The following is a 19,484-nucleotide window of genomic DNA, read 5'->3' on the forward strand; positions in this document are numbered from 1 at the left end:
TATCAGAAACAGCGTGACCACTTTATAACACTATCAGAAACAATATGACCACATTCTGAAACAAGTAAATCAATATGAACATTTTCTGACACGAGTAGTTTCGATGTGCTCACTTTCTGATACGCTTAGACCACATACGGTCACTTTCTGACACTATCAGAAACACTATGACCACATTCCGACACAAGTAAATTCAACATGACCACTTTATAATACTATCAGAAGCAGCATGACCACTTCATAACACTATCAGAAACAATATGACCACATTCTGAAACAAGTAATTCAATATGAACATTTTCTGACACGATTAGATTCTTGATATAACCAATTTCTGTCACGATTGGCCTTAATACGACCGCTTCTTTTTCTAAACTATTTCTCAAACTACATTCTACGCGAGTGTATTACACTCATTCACAGATCCCCATAATTAATCGTTCTCCTGTGGTCCTCCTCGATTCCTTTGACTAATTACGTCCCACGTATAAGATACACCTTTCATTTAAACCACCCACGCAATCATGCGACCATGCTCCCAGCGCAATCACATCAATATCTCGACATTAGACCTAATCGCAGCTCTCCATTAACTATATGTGATCAAAGCGCCAACCGATCAACCATAACTAAATTCGAATCGATGGGTCCCCCTTCAGATTCTGATGGAACCAACGGGGTCCTCGACTGTGCCCCATTGACATTTTCTTTCGGGCAGCCAAGTCGGTCGAGGGCCAATTCTAGAATCTCAGTGTTTCTCAAGAGTCTCTCTCTCTCTCTCGGGTGTATTCGCAGTTAATTCCTAGACAGGGCTCAAGTGGACGTTCGGATGCCTCGGTAATGTCGCGTTGCGGTGGCTGGAGAACAATTAACGCTGTCTCTAATAATCCATAGATACGGGTTTAATCGCGCTTTAGTCCTCGTCGCGATCAAAGACAAAGGAGCCTCTCGGCACACGATACAATAGCATTGCTCCACTCTTCTCTCTCTACCCTATATATCTCTATCTCTCTCGATTTCCTCGCTCGCTTTTCTCTCTCTCGATTTCCTCGCTTGCGTGTAATACCGACGGTAATTGTAACGCGTTAATCTCCGTTAGCATGACCGAACGGTTCCTTCCCGCAGAATTTCCTTCGTTAACCGAAGCTGCGAAGAACTACCTCCGTTTCCTTCCCAAGCACCAGTTCCGCGAGGAAATTGCAAGCTGCGATTTCATTCGCGACGCGATTAGAACTTGCCGGCAACCTTTGCCATTAACCTTACCAGCTTTGCATCTGCGATCATTGGAATTTACTAACGACCGCCAGGAACAATTTTCTTAAATCGTCTTTTCGTCTTCTTAAATCGTTGCCTTGCACAATGGTCAGGAAAGTTGTTCATGTTTTCAGAGCCGACGTCGATCTTCATGTAAAATATCGTCGTGTTCGCGTGCCATTAAGAAGTGTTACTTTAAATTATAGAAAACTCTGTCTTCTACAATCAACAATTTTTTTTTGCAATTTTACTCCCGTGTCTGATAATTAACACAATTTTTATTCTCAATAAAAAACAAGAACATAAAAATCTACAGTAGTCTTGCCATCGGTCAACAAAAACATTTTCTAAAATGCAAGACCGGTTTTATTTTTGTGATTTTGCAATTATTGAAACGATGACGTTGCTTGCATGGAAATTGATTCGGCAAATTTCTTTCTCCAAGCATACATTGTAATCAAAATTGCGGAGAATACAAATAAATAGAGCTTTGTCCATTTTTATAAGTTAAAACATTTTAATCGCCTCTAGTGCTCGGTAGGTTTAGCATTAAACTTCTCACTTCCGTCCAAAATGCACAAAGTCCTAGAGTCCAATCTCGAAGACCATTGCCGAACCGAAATGCGACAACAGGGCCGTGTCGATCGACTTAAATTCTGCGCGTCAGAGAATAGTTGTCAGAGACCGATCTCCAAGAAACTTTTGCGCAACGATGTACCTTGCCGTCGAAGGTAGCGATACGACTCGACCGTGTAACGAGGGACAATGTTTTTCCAATATCCTGCGCGGTGCTTATCATCGCCGATAAGCTCGGAATTTTATGGAGGCCGCAGCCGATCGATCTTCGTCGTTTCGAAGACTGGCGACGACGAATTTCCTCGGGAAAATTCTCTGTTATTCGCCTAATTCGCTTCTTCTTCTCTACATCGTGCAGAAACGATGAACGCGAATTGTACAAACACGGGGGGGAAATGCTCGAGTAGGTACCGCGGCCACTGCTTCAAAGAGCGGCGAATTAAATTTTCCTTATTCGAGAAACAGCTGGGGAAAAGATCCGCGAGATGGATTACAAAGAGAGTCGTCGGTGTAACGAGATTCCGCGGCTCGACGATCCGTTTTTCTGATTTGTTTGTACAAAGAGCAACACTGGATCGAAAGATGTTCTTCTGGCGAAGGCGACACGGTAATAAATTATTTATCGGCGCACCATCGGATGGGAAACCGCGATCGCATCAGGGACACATCTGCGCCCTGTGGCGTTAATTTAACGGGTCGCCGTAAAAATTCTGGCCGTTAAATATTCGCAACTTTGCAAAAGTTACGATAGCTGTGGCGGACTTGGCTGCGAGTCTCTCGAAGAAGCATGGTGCAACTGTGCTTCTCCGTATGTTTAACGAAGCTGAGAAGCTCTTCTCGGAAGTCGCAGGAAATGCGGGGAAGTCGATGGGAAAATAATGGCGTGTGCGACGAGAAAAGTATGTTGGAACGGAAAAAGGTAACTGCGTGGAGAGATGTACGACAGTATTTCCTGGCGGAAGAGAATAAATTACCGAAAATTACCGAACATAACCGAAATGACCAGAAAAACGATAAGTGTGATCGACCAGACCGCAGTCCACATAAACAACCCAATTACATACGATCACAAGGAAACTGTGTTGAGAGCAGAACTGGGGAAAATAGTATTTTAAATAGTAAACAATAAATATAATCCTATTTATTTTAAAGTATGTGTACAACTTTGACAAATCGTCTCCATTATTTTCGATGACTTTGGTCCATCTTTCAGACAACTGTCGAATTTTCCTTGACGGAAAAAAGATGGCGGTTTTGATGTAATGAATTCGTCAATACTTTTTAGCATCTCTTCCAATGTTTGGAAATTTGTATCTGCTAAATGATGCTGAAGTGATCGGAATAAATGAAAATCCGATGGAGCCAGGTCAGAAGAGTAAGCCGCAAATGGGAGGACTTCCCAGTCCAAAGAACGAATGACATCCCTTGTTGCTTTCGCATCGTTGTTCTCTGTTCTCAGAACTGAGCTTGTGCGATACCCACTGACTTTGTTTCTGAATCAATCCTAACTTATTCAGTCGATGGAAAGTTGCTTTCTGTGACACCGCAAGTTGCAGTGCCAGCTCATGTAGTGTTTGTGCGGAATTTTCAGAGAGCAGCTGCTCAAATTTTCGTTCCTGTCCGGTACGTTCTCGATCAGAAAGATCGAAGTCGCCGCTTCGAAATATCCGTTACCACTTTTTACAGGTTTTATGTGTTACTGCACCTTCACCCGAAGCAGGACAAATCATTTCAGCGGCTTCGGGAGCATTTTTCTTTAATTGAAAGGCGAACGTCAGACGCCGCCATCTTGCTTACTAATAGTTTTTGTTTTGACTAGGTCTCGAATGTTTCATAACTGCAAGTGTTGGTACTTAAACGTTACAATATGGCGGGCGATTGTTGTCATTCAAACCAGAGTTATAAATAATTTAATATCAAGGCACCCCGAATTAATTTCTACACCTAATATTTGCTGGCGAGAGAGAATAAATGACCGCAATGACCCGAAACAAAAGAGTGTGATCGACCAGACTGCAGTCCAAATAAACAGTCCAATCGCATACAATTTCAATGTTGTTATCTAACAATGTAGAACAGGTGGTCATCACGCTTAGATTAGCGGAACATGAATGTGAGCACAGGCGAGCAGGCAGTAAAATCATGGAACGTTGGAGAACAGGTTTTTTGAGGAAAGTCGACCGAGTGTAACGGGAAAAATAGAAAAATGCCAGAGGACCTGCGAGAAAGAACGGGGAAACAGAGAAAGCACACCCACTCCCCGCAACTGACAGAGGCAACAATGGGCGTTTGTGTTCGGTTGCGTAACGCGTTTGAATTGCAAAACAGGGGATCGCGAGCGTGAGTCTCGTCTCGTCTCGTTTCGTCTCTGTCGTATACGTTTAAACGGTGGAATTCGCTCACATTAGCATACACGGGTTACGTTTAAACTGCGATCGGCGAGCGCGCGTTACGCGGGTCCTTTCGAGAGAACGTCTTGCGTAAGAGATTGCTTCCTTTATCTCTCGTCCTCTCTCTCTCCCTTCATCGTAGAAGAAAATCTTGTTGCGTTCTTCCTCTATTGAATTTTTCACCTCGCATTTTCATTATATTCCAGACGTGTTCCCGTCGACGGTTTTGTTTCATCAGGTGTTTCTCTTATTTCACTTTTCCCTTATTTCACTTTTCGCTTAACGACTTTATTCGCCGTGCGGGGAAACAGACGTTGTCGGCGGAAATCGAGGGGAACGGCTCTGCATCTATCGGGTGTGTCGAGCACTCGTGCAAATCTTCCCTTCGAGTACGAATTTGTCACCAAACATTGTTAGCAAATACCGACACATCTGTTTCTGTCTCAAGCTGGGTATCTGCTTGCAAAGTTTAGTGTCAAAATTGCTACGCCAAATGTCAAATACCATGCAAAATGGATGTAGATAGGAAGTATTGAAAAATGCAGCTTTGCTATAATCGAATTGAATTGATTTTCATCTTGTTCAAATGATTAAAGAATATTTTCGCAGTCTGGTAATCAGGATTGTCACCCAAGATTGGGTTTGAAGGGGTGAAAGTAGTAGGGCCGAATAAAAATCGATTTTTTAAAAACCCAGAATAGCCCCACGATTGCAGATATCTGGTCATAATCTGCTCGAGCAGATTTTGCTGACTGGCCATATTTGTGTTTCTCCCCTTCATGCCGACAGTTCGTCGTTCATTTCGGAAGAGTCAACCTCTAGCACTTCGTGGTGAATTTGATTTGCGACAGGAGGGTGAATTCGATCCGCGGAAGGGAGAATTTGGTTGGATAGGTTATCCGCAGAAGGGCGAATTTGGTTTGCAAAAAGCTGAATGCGATCTGCGGAAGGTGATCTCGGGATGTAAAACCTGCGCTATTTACGAATAAATCTGACATTGGCTAATTTAATAGATTCTAATAAAAATCTTCGCCTATAGTATGCAGGCAAATGAATATGGTGAATGAAATCAAATTATTGTATTGTTTTGATTCAGGAGGTGTTACTCACTCAGATGACTTCCAGAATATTTTCTTCAATTGAGCCGTTCACAGGCCAAATCGATTAACTCCACTTTTTAACGACAACATTTTCTTTGCTCTGGCCTAATAATAAATAATTTATTTGGATTAATAATGAAATCCGCGTTCAAAAAATATTGTCGTTTAATGGTGTTAATCTGTATTATTTGGAAAATTTATTATAAATAAAAAAAGTTATGACTGATCCAAGTGCTTTGACACTTAAATTTGAAATATTTCAAAAAGTAGAGAGTTAATCGATTTGGCATGTGAACGGCTCATACATGCACATCTTGCAGAAATAGAATTATTGAAATTTTCTGCAATAAAAAATATAATTTGAAGACTGATATTGATGTTATTACTTTTTTTTCACATGTCAAACCGATTAACTTAGTCACCCAAAAGTTGTGACAATAACGATTACACCAAGGCTGATCTATCTTATTCATTCTACATGTCTTTATATGGAAATTACATCTGTATTTATGCATCACACAATGTTTGTTTCAATTTTTATTCCAAAGGGAATATTGAAAAACAATGTATATTATATTCTGATGGAGTTAATCGATTTGGCAAGTGAGCGGCTCAATTGTGACACAGTACAAACATTTTTTATGTGTAATTTCAATTGTATCAAGCGGTCAGTAGCCTACGTTGATAGACATTTTGAAATGAAATTTAAGTTGACCTTCATCTTCGCAGTTCAAGGCCATCTGAAGGTTATGCCACAGTACATATTTGAATGAATCTTTTTATGAACTACGCGATGCAGCACGAAAATATATGTAGTTATTTGAAGAAAAACATCGATGACCTTGAAAACTACGAGAAATGCGACGCAGAAAGGTCCGTTGTCGTTTTCGGAGGGACAGACCACCACGGAGAACAAGAGAGAGGCTTTCTCTATCAGCGTAGCCGGGTTTTCAGGATATTCTAATCGCGTCCCTTTTTTCCCGTTTTTGTCGAAGTCCCGCGCGCGAATGACAAATTGTGATTACAGCGGCCTCGTTAATATTCAAATCGTAGTGGGCGCACGCGCGCGCACCACTTTCAGTGAGAATAAATACGAAATAAATGGAGAAGCTTCGACCGAGAGGAGACTCGGACGGACCAATATGCAAAACTGATTTATCATTTGCTAAACGGAAGGCGCGGCGGTCCATTAACCAGACCGTCGCTAAATATTTTGATGTTTATCCCGAGCAATTAGCGACTTTCTAGGGAAAAGTTTTTATAAAGCAACCTGTATCTGATTCCGCAGCAAATGTTATCTTTTCTCGTAGTTTTGAAGGTCATCGATGTTTTGTTTAGCACTTGATTGAAATGAAAGAAGATTTTCTGGGGGTCACACTCTAGTGCAGTGGTTCTCAACCTTTTCGAAGTCGCGGAACACTTTTGTGATGATATGAAAAATTTGCGGAACACCAAAATTAATGAATCAAAAAACAAACAGAAACATCCGTATAGAAATAAATATATTTTAGAAAATATATTATAAAATGAAACATCCTGTACAGCCACGTGTCTCGAAATGAATCCGGATGATTTTTATTCTGCATAAAAATCCGCATACAAGCAACGAACGTCGAGCCTTCGCCAATGAGAAATCGCCACGAAACTTGGTTCGGTTGTATACTCGGTTTTTTACATCAAGCAAAATGGCGGTCTCCGCGGAAAACGTATCCGGCGAAACGAGCTCGACCGGGCGATTTCTCGCTCGTTAGCGAGCGTCGTTCGCGAGCGCGTGAAACGAATATTGTTCGCCTAACGGCCGATAACCGTCGCATCGCTTTGAATAATTGAAACGAATCGCGTCGGATATACGATTTTCCTACCGATTTTTCATAGTTTTCCCTATGGGAGCCGCTCGCCACGCGCGTCCGCGAGTGTGTTTGTTCTCGATGCTGTCCGGCGACGCGACGCAACGATTCGAACGGGGCGTTAATGGCCGATAACGCCGAGTGCAGATTTTATTCGCGAGCGGATTAAATGGGAAAAAGGGGCGGCAACGATGGCGGTGGCCCCGCGTAGATTCAATTTTGTCGACTTCTCAATCGGGACGGTAAATTCATAAACGAGAGGCACGCGAGCGCGCGCGCGAGAGAGAGAGAGCCCGTTGTCGGAAATTAGAATATTCGTTTATCGCGGCGACATTTTACCGGCGAGAGACCGCGACCCGGACCCGGAACGTTTGCATCGATTACTTCGAATTAGGACCGCCGTGGATTTTGTGTGCTAGTCGCTTTTACGGCCGGGTAAAAGCGGAAATGCATCGAGCGAGTATTCTCCGATTAACGCTTCGTATATGCTCTGGCGTGCTAAGCGAAGCTTATGGTTTCCGAGCGGATAAACTCGATCACGAAGCATCATGAATTAAAATGAACTTTTGTTAGTCTGGTCCAACGCTTCTTCAGCTAACTTGAATTTTTCCTTGCATTAGCGAGCACTAAGTGTAGTCAATGTTGCTTTATAAAAATGAAATCAGTCACATGACCGACGTTGGCAGGTTCACTGTTAAGAAGTAGATCTTTTCGATTTGAAGAATATTCTCTGCTGCAATCGCGAAAACGAATGATTCTTACGTGCAATTATTCTGCAGACTCTCCCAAACATAGCAGTACAGTGGTATCTCGGTATACGTCTGCTTTGGAGTACGTTCAATTCGGAATACAGTGTCTCCCCGCGATTGTTGTGAGAACATCGGGGGTGTCGAGTCTCAGGAAACGAAATGGTACTACGTTTTTTTAGTGTAAACGACGATCCTGGGTAAACAACCGGTGCTAAGTGGGAAATTGTTCCTGAGAATGATACATCAATTATCATAAAACCCCAATTTAAACACCCTAATACCTTAATTTCTTTGTAGCGCGATCGACCGCACAAGGGGGAACCCGCTAGTAGTGGAGATAAAAAAGTAACATCACCCGCATAACCGAAAGTCACATCAATCGTGGGAATACTGTACGTCCTGTTTGGACGTGACAAATTTTGCTCGGTGTACGACTTTTCTGTTCGGTATACGACATAAATTTTTTGTGTAAATTTTGCGTCATTTTAAAATAATTATCTCGGAGGAAAAATTAAATCAATAATCAATTATATTCGGAGCTGATGTATTATTAACTGACTGATCATGCAAGTGAGGACAGTGAAACCAGCTGAGCCTAGTGAAAAGCGACAGAAAAGATGGAAAAAGAAAGAACACCAGAATGTCAGGTTTTATTGCAAGGGTACTCTTCTTCCACAGAATAGGATGTCATTTGTTTCTTTTTGTATTTCAGCATTAAGCAGTGTTTAAATTTAGAAATCTATAATAAAATCTCATTTTTTATTTATGTGTTTAAACAGCGTTCAAATTATTTTACAAATTATTTTACTTATTAATGTAAGGAGTTAGTCAGTCATCAGTAGAACGGATTAATCAATTTTATCATTACTTGTTATGGGAATGGTTGGTTTGGTTTAAGGAACGGATTAACCTCGTTTACGGAGGCACCACTGTATATCTTTTTAGAAAGATCATGTAAGCCAACATGTATCCGATATTGTCCAGGTACGGTACGTTTAGTATTAATTAGAAGCTGGTACAATCTGTTCGCGTTACGGTCATTAACGTGTTCTTGATCGAGGACAAGAGGAATCCTTGCATCGTTAACCGCGAAGCAGATTCTCTTGATCACATTATTTAATTAGAACGAAAAGGGGTCTCCGTTGCGGTATGGAAACTTAACGATTCAGATTAATAACAATGCAGCGAATTAATTGACGATAACACAGACAAACGAGGCACATACACGTTACAACTCGAGAAGCACCTGCTGCATGCGTTCCTTCGCCATTTGCTTTTTTCATTTGCTCGATGCTACTTGCCCGAACAAAATGGAGAAATAATTCAGCTTTTGTAAAAGGATTCGTCGAAAAGCAACGTCTTGTGAAATACTAAACAAAATGTAGAAGTAATTATTTCAGCAATAGTCTTTGTAGTTACAATGTTCGATTAACCCCTTGCCGTATCTTTTCTTTCACAGTTACAGTGATTAGAACGTCTTTATATATGGCTACATTTATTTTAATGCTTAAGTATTGACTACAAACGAATCAAATTTTATTTCATCTAAAACGAAACGCATAACATTCATATTTGTTAGACTCTGTTAGAAACCTTCATTACGAGTCTGGCTAGTCAAAGTACGGCAAGGGGTTAAATGCAACGCACCCTCTTATGAAATTATAAAAGAAATGATTGTTAAATTATTACCAAATTCGTTTTTCCAAATGCAAGATTTTATTACATAGAATGTAATAAAATATTGTCTGATCTAATTTCTCTAACTCGCCGTCATCGAACTTTCTCGGTGCACCTGAACGATCGTCGTCTTCCAAATGAAAATTTCCGGCTTTAAATGTTTCGTACCACTTTTTGCATGTTGCGTAAGATACAGCGTTTTGTCCCAGTGCCGCGCAGATCATTTCAGTAGCTTCAACAGCTGATTGCCAAAGCTGGAATGCAAAGAGTAAGCGAGGCAAATGATGCTTCTCGCACGCCATATTGCTTGAAATTGTTGCATAGTACTGGAAACTTTTAGAGCGCTCGTCACGACTCTTCTTAAAACTAAAAGAACGCTCTTTCAGATGGCACCAAAATCGGGAAGCAATTCGAATTTAGTCAGAAGTCATGATCGTAGAAAAAAGAGGGGAAGGAACTTATTCGCACACCTAATAGTTTAGAATAATAAATAACAACGTATACGAAATTAATTTGATTTTTTTGCATGTGGTATCTTCGCGTTCAAGCCTAGTGTTCGCGAATCACTCGCAGCTTTCACGCTAACGCAATTGTAGCATGCGAAATGGAAGACAGTATGTGAGATCGATGATGGCATGCGGTTTTGTTGTCCGCGAGATCGATGGATCCTCAGATCGAGCGGATCGGAGACGATGAATTGTGTGTTTCCAGATGGTGGACGACGACAGCAGCGTGGAGACGGCTCTGATCAACTACCTCTTCAGGAAACAGATCGAGAAGCGGCTCCGGAGCCAGTTGGACGTGACTGATCTACAGCGCAAGCGCAGTTACTGGAAGCAGTGCGCGTTCAACGCGGTCTCGTGCTTCGGCAAATAGATCGACCTGGACAGCCCCAGCGACCAGCAAACTTTCCCTTTCGTCTCCTCTTTGTCTGTCTCTTCCGGTCTCCTCCGGACACTGATATCCACTTCCTGTCGACACGACATCTGCGCGGACAGCCCTGTGACTCGCTTTCAACCCCCTGAATTCGATTAGTCTCCCTCCATTCAAATAGAACATCAATTTTGCTCTTTGGATTGCACTCTTCTAGATCGGATTTATTTGTTTGTCACGATAAAGAATCCTCTTCTCGGTTATACCACCAATCATCATGTACATTTAAGGAAATCGATTTATCAAATAATTGTTTTCTTGCAGTCACGACAAATTTTTTTTTTAAATTTTAAAAGGTGTCTTTCGACCGATCATATTTCTCGTTCGTCGACCAGCTAAGCCGAATTGTCCATTTTTCCGAATTCCATTAATTGGTTTATATGTATTTATGTTGGAGAGAGCAGAGATTTTTTGTCAAAGCAATCCGATTAAACCGTCGTTCATGGAACAGCGCCAATTAAAAACGCAGGTGTAATTGAATACTTTTTGATCGACAACAAAAGCGTTTCACTTTGTGAAGAATTAAAAGTTATCGAAACCGATATCAATTATTATAGTCGGCATCGAGATTACTAAACGAAACACTCGACCGATCATTCTCCAGTTACTCCAACAGTAAGTTAATCGGGATCTTTACAATTAAGTCATCTTTCAGATCCAAAAGGTTAAGGAAATCCTAGTATGTAATGTTGTCTGTAAAAAGTGCCGGAGGAGCCGCGCGGATGCGAATGCATACTCGATGTTAACACGTTCACTATCACCATTCGCTGTCTACTTTCACTGTCAAAATGTTTCATTAAATGCAGCGCACCACTTCTGTAAAATATTGAAATAATTTTACAGAAGAAACTCACGGAACCTCTGAGCATTACGCGGTGTACCACGAATTCAACACTAGAAGAATCAACAGTTGTCAATGTGTCCCGACTTCTATTCTTTCCGAAAATTGCATGAAGTTCGACTGTCGAATGAATTTGGGTGCTATCAAATAAATTACGAATTTATGCACTCTAGACCGCTATGTTTACGTTTGTTTTGATTTTTTTCTGTGTGGTGCAGAACACAAGTGCGAAGTTTCTATAAAGTCACTTACATTAGTGTTTCTCTGAGCAGAGAACTACGGAAAACTGCAAACATCCTAATAGTATTAGTTTTCGAACTCGTGGAAATCCTGTTTGTTATAATTTGATTCACGTGTATTAGAATGCTTTTATTAACAAGTGAAGGAAAGGCATCAATCGACGCTCGCAATTGCTAAGAAAATTAATCGGTCATACGCTGCGATTAATAATTATATCAATTTACGAAAAAATCATTTCAAAGGTGGTAATAAAAAATGATCAAAGAGACAACATTAATTATTAATGAGGTCTGCGGCTGAGGAAAGGAAAAATGCAGCACAATTTCGAGCTGAATTGAAGCTCCTAGTACCAAGACGTGTGCAACAACTTTTAAATTCTTCTGCACAAAAATGGAACGTAAACCAGGCCTTAAAGAAGTACAGAAACAGCCTTGATTTCCCACGGGCACAAAACACAGTGACTTTATAGAAATTTCGATGAGTGTATATAAATTGCAAGTGTGGCATAGAAATGACGGCGTCGGCGAGCGTGTTACGTCAAGAAATCGTAGATTAGCTAGACAGAGTAACACGTCCGAGAGCTCGTGTGAAACAATGCCGTTTACTGCGTGTATTATATGTATATTTTCGCGAGAATTGCGAGCCGTGGGTTTACGCGGGTCAGCAAACGCACGGATTTTCGCGTATATGGTGTTGCGCAGCGCGTCACGAACAGTCGAAAGTCGGAAAAGAAAACTATTTCCTTCCATTGTGATCGGCGATGAATATCTCTCTGATATCGATCCGTTTTTTCCTCTCAGCTTCCATTCTGATTAAATGTCGCCGGTTTTCGTATCGCGCTGGAACTACCGTCAAGAGAACAGCGCAACAGTGAATTTTTAGCGAGCAATCTTCGAATCGAACTGCGAAAGGACGGCCAACAATTGCGAAACTTCGCTTCTTAGTCGACGAGGGGCGAACTGTTCAGGCTAGAGCTTTCGCACAGTTGCGATGTTTTAATGGGAATGCGAATTGTCGTGTCTTAGTGTCTTGTTCGAAAGTGAATCGAAACCTTGCTGTACGATATTTGGCTTGTTTGCAATAGAATATATCACTAGACTGTGGATCTTTATGCAAAATAAATATTGTGTTAATTCTGGGGAACAACAATGAAATAAAAATACCGTCTTTCAATAATATTGTAGAAAGTGGTGTAACAATATTCTTCAATTTCTCTGTCGTCAGATTTTTTTCATTTTAACGAGTCATTTTGTTATGAATGCATGGAATCCGCAGTCTGATGATCACCGAGGAATTTAGATTAATACAATTGTACTAGCATTAATTTGTTTCTACGCGAATGTCTGAGGAGAACAAGACGAGGAACATTCTGAACTATAAAATTATATTAGACATGCTTGAAATGATAAAAATGAAAAAAGATGGAGAACGACAGTAACTTCCGAGAAAAATGAGTAGATCAAACAAGAAAGTGAAAAAAAGCTAGGAGAATCAAATAATACTGTTGTATTATTATTATTATTTCAAAATCCGCAATCTAAGATCTGTCACGATAAAAATCGTTATTCTCGACAGACCATAAAATCTCACGGAATTGCATAGTCGGTGATTAAAGAGGAAATGTGTGTTGCGCAAATGTGCAACCCCGATAAGAAACGTCGAACGATAAATTTCCGTTCAGGTGCTTCGTTAGCTTATCGAAATTATATTCGCTTATTCATTTTCTCCCTTTATGATCTCCCCGGACATTCGTAAACACTGTAATCGTTATTGCTCCGATACAGAAATAAGAGAACGTCGTCGGTAGTTCCAGCGAGCGATCGTCGAATGTACGATAATTTGGTTGAGTTACCCGGCGCAAATTGTATCCAGAAAAGCGATATAAAAGTGTGGTACGTTCGAGACTTGTCCTCCTTTTTGATTCCGTTCCTCGTAGATCGTGTCGAACGAGTCCGAGGAACCAGTACTTATGGCGGTCGAAAGGTAAGTCAACGGGAGTTCGATAGCTCTTTGCCGTTGATCCGTGAACGGTGCGTGATCCTCGTATACGACGAACATGATTTAGCAATCTCCGGAATGTTCCGACGACGGCAATTAACCCCTTCATCGACTACAGCACTCGTGTCACCTTTTATGGCTTCCGGAACGGTGCTCGAGATCTACTCGAACGTGGTTTTCATCCTAGACACTCTGATCTTTCTTTGTTTTAACAATTTTCTATTGTTCCTTTTGTTTCCAACTGGCTACATGTATTCGCTATAATTATTTTAACAATTTTCTAAACCACCCTAATAATGCATTTGTTATCTATCGACAACTTTCTAGTAGTATTCTCGGATTTGATGTACACCAGTGACATTTTGTGCTTTACCGCAAGACGTCGTAGTTGACATTCATTTTGCACACATTTAAATCCGCAGTCTGATGCAGGCTTTCAGCAGCTGAAATATTAATCAAGTTTTGTTCGTGGTGGGATGATCGAAGGATTACAAGAAGAGCTTCTGGTCAATGTGTTTATTCATGTGAAGATCAGTGGGTTTGTAAACTCGAAATTGATTTTCTACCTAGCGCGTAAATATTCTAGTGAAAACGTAATTAAATAATTGACAGCACATGTCACGTTCAAATACGGTCTACGTAAAAAACGCAACGTTCGGAGAAGCGTTGTAGATATTTAAAATTCTTCGTGCGCAATTCGCGTAGTCCGAGGTAGCATCGATTTTACAAAAATTGTGTGTAATTCATTCGAGGGACGTGTTATCGGTTTGAGTGAAGGGTGAGGTTGCCTAATACAAAATGTTACTGCGTTCAGTTTTATCAAATTCATCCAAGAATAAAGAAGAAATACGTTCAAAAAATTAATAAACAAAACTGCGAATGGTCGTAAGCAATATGCATTTCGTAGTTGTGTAAAAGGAAAGGACTCGATTTACTAAATTGAAAGTAACGCATCAATGTACGTCGCGACTTGTGAGGTCATATTAAGCAACGTTACCCCACTGTACGCCACTTAGGCGACTCTGGGAGCGGTTTCGGGTCATCGGTGCTTGCAGGGACAAACGCAATAGTCCGGGGCCAGCTGGACCGCGTGCTCCTCCACATTTTGCGCGGCAGAAGCCGAGGCGGATGCTTCTAACCAGCCGACGGTCACGTGCCTCGCAGACTTCGGCACGTCCCCGAACTCCTGCAAAACGTGTCGGCTAGATTAGCGTCGCTGCAGCATGCGGAACAAGCGGAAATCGCGATCGACAGGCCGCCGGGCACCGGATAACCGGTAATTGGCGCGTGCGATCAGTAAAGCTGACAAGTTGCAGCGGCCGAAAGCCGCTTAACCGACTTTAACCCTGTTATTCCAGGGCCCGAACCTTTCAATCGATTCGAAACCCGATTATCGAGAGACCAGGCTCGACTAACATGTCGAAAAAATCGGTTGACTATCGCATAAATTGGTGTCGAACAATGTGACCTCATCCGGAAGCTCAGAAACGTCAAAATTGCACCTGTCAATCCCTTACGCTGCAATTAATTCGGAGAAAACGATGTGTATGGTCTTCATCTATTCTGAACGTCCTAAGCCCCTGCCTTACGATTAGTAGGCAAAACTTTAAGATCATTTGAAGAATTTAGAAATATAGGACTCCGGTTATTCAGGCCTTTAATGTCTGAATACTTCCCACAAAGCAATAGTTTGATCTAGACCAATACATACGCTGCAAGCATTATTGTTGTAATTGTTGTAACTGATTGTTGTAATATCTGAATAATCATGGTCCACTAATTCTCAGCTCTATAAAATTATTATGAAAAGAAATAATTGTCTACATAGCCTCTAGACAAAGGAGTAAGAATCTTTCCGATCTCGAATCTCGAATCGTACTTACGTGGATCATCGAAGAGGATATCTCAGGGCGGGAATGGATCACGTGAGTGGCTATCGATCCCTCTCGCTCCTTCAACGTCTTGGCTCCAAGCCTGACGACCGATTCATCAGGATTAAGGAAAATACCTAGAACTCGTTAGGCGAGACCCAATCATCCCCTTTAAGTCTCTCGGCGAGCGAAACGGCTAACGATAACCCGTTCCCCGATTTCCTACTTTATTCCTCGTTGGAGAAACATAATCCTATCTGTACCGGGAGATCAGCTTCGTGACTGGTCGAAGCTGGATGTCGGGTTCGATGAACAAAAGGATACGTTTTCAGTAAACGACGAACATGATCGTGCCTCTCTCTCTTGAATCCTGACGCGAGGAGCACTCGAGCAGCTCCCAGGATCGTTTTCGATTTCTGAAAAGCATTGTCCCAAATGGTGAACACCATGACTAGACTATATTCTCGATAGTTCTGTCGAGTTGAATCAGTTAAATAAATATTAACGCTAAACCTACCGCTGCCTGTCAAATGGCCGGTTTTATATATTTTTCGTTTTATATTAATTATTGAAATTATGAAGTTGCATACTTAGCATTTACATATAAATGTGTCAAAGATTGGCACGGTGTCTTACCAATTCGCTAACAGAGAGATTGTACAGCGGTTTCGCATTTGCAGGAAGACCGCCCTTGGGTTTTCGTCCGTCTATCCAATTCAGAGGCGTTCCACCTGCGGAATACTCTATATACTGCGAAATAAACGATAAATAAAACAACAACCCCAGTCAACAATAAAAACAATAACAATCTGTCCAAAAATATTGCCTGCGTACATCCTTGTCCACGAACGCGTAATATTCTGGCCGCTGCTTCTGATCTTCTTCACTCGCAGCATCGAAACTGTGACTTGGCTCTTCTTTAATCTTCATCTTCGTTTGTTCTTCTTTAATCTTCATCTTCGTTTGTTCTTCTTTAATCTTCATCTTCGTTTGTTCTTCTTTAATGCTTATACCCGTTGATCGTTCTTTTTTAATCTTAATATCCACTGATTGCTCGTCATCGTCTGTATCCATTGGTTCTTCCTTGATGCTTGCATCAATCGGTTCTTCCTTGATGTCTGCATCAATCGGTTCTTCCTTAACCTTCACACTGCTCGGCTCCTGTTTTATTCTTTTGTGAACGAGCATGTCTTTAATCGAGTGATTCTTTTTCGCGCTGGGCGACGGTGTTTTCGATTTCTTCCGGCCCTTCGAAGACTCTGGTTCCGCGTCGATCTTCTGCTGTCCCTTGAGCAGAAGACTCACGTCTATAGAGTCTGCTCTCTTGCTGAAGAGATCGTGCAGTTCCGATAATTTGGTGGCGGTGGACCAGTCTTTGTCATCGCGAATTCTTGTTACCCTCGGGAACCTGATGCTGATTCCGTCCGCGGTGTGCACACCTTGGTTCGTGAACTCCGCGCCCGTGATCTCCCACACCGGTTGCTTCTGAAAATAACAATCGAGCTGTTATGACATACGAACCATTGAAGACGTTAGAAAGAGGATGTTGTTGCATTATTCTCGACTTTTCAACGTCAGTAAAAGTGAACATTTCAAAAATCCGTAGTTATGAAACAGTGGGGACTCCCTGGAGTTTGTACCTTCGGATCCCTCGCTACGAAGTCTGGAACCATCGGCTTGTTCGCTCGCAGCCAGGATGGCAGCTTGTTAGGGTCCTTGCCGATCTTGATCATGTCTAGCTCGTCCTGCAGCATGGCAAGTGTCGCGTCATCGTGACCCGTGTGAACCTAAGATAAGATATTATTTGTCGAGGCTGGTATTCGAGGGTTCTTGCGTGACATTCGAGATTGATTACACTGCCCCAATACCAATTTTGTGTTTCGAATAACAAATAAGGGATTCTAATTTGATGCCTCCGAAAATAATTGTTTCTACATCTTCTAGTATATACTGTTTTTGCTATTGGAAGAGTACACAGTAAGCAGGGATCACTCAAACTATCAGATCGTTTCCTTTTCAAACGAAATTTCTGGAAAACTGAGTGATAGTGGACGGTGCTATTGTCGATAGATTCTCACTTTGGTCACTGTTACCCACTGGCGGTGTTCCTCGTCGTAGCAGCCCATTAGAAACACGGACATCATTCCACCTGCAAGTATCGGAGAACATTCTGACGAAATGGTAATTGGTAATATTTTGAATGGCAAATGTACTCCGTTCTAGGAATTAGGTAAAGAGTGCGGAACCACCGACACCGACGAGATAGTATCTCGTGATAGTATTATAAGACAATTGCAGAATGGGTAATGCGAGCATTCTATACTATATCATTCTTCTTCTACTTGACGAGTATCTCGTAGAACTTTTAGCGATGTGGTATTTCAGATCACTGTAAGTGCCACGTTATCCCCGCGCTCAGTCGCGCCCGCTTACTAGTATCGCTGAATAGCACAGGGACTGGCAGTCTTTAATAGTATCTCGTCGGTGGCAAGGGGTACTATCACAGTCGAGGGGTACTATCTCGTCTGTGGTACTATTCAGTGTCAACGTGAACGTATCGATAGTCGATACAAACCCTTGTTTCCAGTGCCGTACCAGGCACCGAGAACAACGAGATCTGCAGCATCGGCCATCGCACCTCCGAGCAAGTAGTCTTTCTTTACCTTCAGCCAGTGTCTCTTTCCGGGCTCGTATTCACCCTGCGAACAACTTATTGTTAGCTCACTGAAGCAAAAACCATCGATCGATACCTCGATTCAGGCACACAATGTAATTTTGTTCACAAAAAAAAAGACAATGGGTTCCCCAAAGACTGCAGTCATTATCTAAAATTCGCAGTCTACTCATCTACACTCTTTCAATAGAGGTAATGAAGTTCAAAGTTGTGACACTCACGGTGACATCCTTCAGGACCAATCCCTCCAAACCCATCTTGAGGACCTTGGCGATCATCTCGGCCAGCTCACGCGGATCCTGAAGTAATTGTTCCGTGTACAAATAGCCTAATCGACGCGCCTAAACACTACAATTGAATGGAAGACCTCGTGTCTACTTACATGCACTTCCTGGACCTCCGAGAGCATTATCCTGTTCGGAATCTCGGTCATTCTCTTCTTCAAGATCCGTCTGCGCTCCATCATGCTCCTGCACAGAAGCATCATTACCTCTGTCTCAGAATTAGCTACCAAATTACTTACTTGTGCAACAGGACCTCTCCATTGTAATAGATGCAGTCGAACACGAAGAGACATACGTTGGCGTCCTTGAACTCCGCTTTCTGCGGGGAATGAAGTCTGGTTAAACAAGAGAACGTATAAGTCAAGATGTACTGTAAACAATTCAAACCTTGTGGATGCCCAAGGTACCGAAAGGCAAGGGCTGGCCTGTCTTCGTGTCTATTACGAGAACCTCCGAGTCCAGGATCAAGTCGTCGCCGTCTGGAAACGCCTTTGGAATGTAGTCCTTGAAGTGGCTTACCTGAAAGATTCTTTAGTTTTAGATTCTAGATTTTAGATTCTACATTTTATAGATTCTAGACTATACATTTTATAGATTCTAGTCTCTACATTTTATAGATTCTAATCTCAATATTTTCTAGATTCTAGTCTCTACATTTTATAGATTCTAGATTTTCTGGACTCTACATTTTATAGATTCTAGATTTTCTAGACTCTACATTTTATAGATTCTAGATTTTCTAGACTCTACATTTTATAGATTCTAGATTTTTTAGACTCTACACTCTACATTTTATAGATTCTAGATTCTAGATTTTCTAGACTACATTTTATAGATTCTACATTTTCTAGATTCTAGATTTTCTTGACTCTACATTTTATAGATTCTAGATTCTACATTTTATAGATTCTAGATTTTCTTGACTCTACATTTTATAGATTCTAGATTCTACATTTTATAGATTCTAGATTTTCTTGACTCTACATTTTATAGATTCTAGATTCTACACAGCTCCTTGCACCTAGAAGAGGATGCAGAACAAGAGACTTG

The 19,484-nt window shown here is 41.5% G+C and overlaps 2 protein-coding genes across 5 annotated transcripts in view; one reads left to right on the forward strand and one right to left on the reverse strand.

Moving 5' to 3' along the window:
- Positions 1-13,507, forward strand: part of LOC143213929 (prohormone-1) — a 121,615-nt gene extending 108,108 nt beyond the window's left edge. For 3 of the 4 annotated variants that reach the window (XM_076434298.1, XM_076434299.1, XM_076434297.1), the window contains one exon: positions 10,305-13,507. In XM_076434298.1, the coding sequence (XP_076290413.1) occupies positions 10,305-10,469 (165 nt within the window). In that variant the 3' untranslated portion in view covers positions 10,470-13,507. The remainder of the gene's footprint in view (positions 1-10,304) is intronic. The other variant, XM_076434300.1, reaches the window with a different exon arrangement.
- A 594-nt stretch (positions 13,508-14,101) lies between these two features.
- Dnalig3 (DNA ligase 3) overlaps positions 14,102-19,484 on the reverse strand; it is a 52,107-nt gene continuing 46,724 nt past the window's right edge. Inside the window, exons 9-20 of the mRNA XM_076434245.1 lie at positions 18,822-18,953; positions 18,674-18,753; positions 18,533-18,620; positions 18,372-18,449; positions 18,052-18,175; positions 17,555-17,625; positions 17,117-17,263; positions 16,311-16,961; positions 16,113-16,226; positions 15,801-15,892; positions 15,489-15,579; positions 14,102-14,791 (exon numbers count right to left, since the gene is read on the reverse strand). Of these exons, the coding sequence (XP_076290360.1) occupies positions 14,645-14,791; positions 15,489-15,579; positions 15,801-15,892; positions 16,113-16,226; positions 16,311-16,961; positions 17,117-17,263; positions 17,555-17,625; positions 18,052-18,175; positions 18,372-18,449; positions 18,533-18,620; positions 18,674-18,753; positions 18,822-18,953 (1,815 nt within the window). The 3' untranslated portion in view covers positions 14,102-14,644. The remainder of the gene's footprint in view (positions 14,792-15,488; positions 15,580-15,800; positions 15,893-16,112; positions 16,227-16,310; positions 16,962-17,116; positions 17,264-17,554; positions 17,626-18,051; positions 18,176-18,371; positions 18,450-18,532; positions 18,621-18,673; positions 18,754-18,821; positions 18,954-19,484) is intronic.

This window comes from Lasioglossum baleicum, chromosome 12 (assembly GCF_051020765.1).
Source record: "Lasioglossum baleicum chromosome 12, iyLasBale1, whole genome shotgun sequence".
NCBI lineage: Eukaryota > Metazoa > Arthropoda > Insecta > Hymenoptera > Halictidae > Lasioglossum > Lasioglossum baleicum.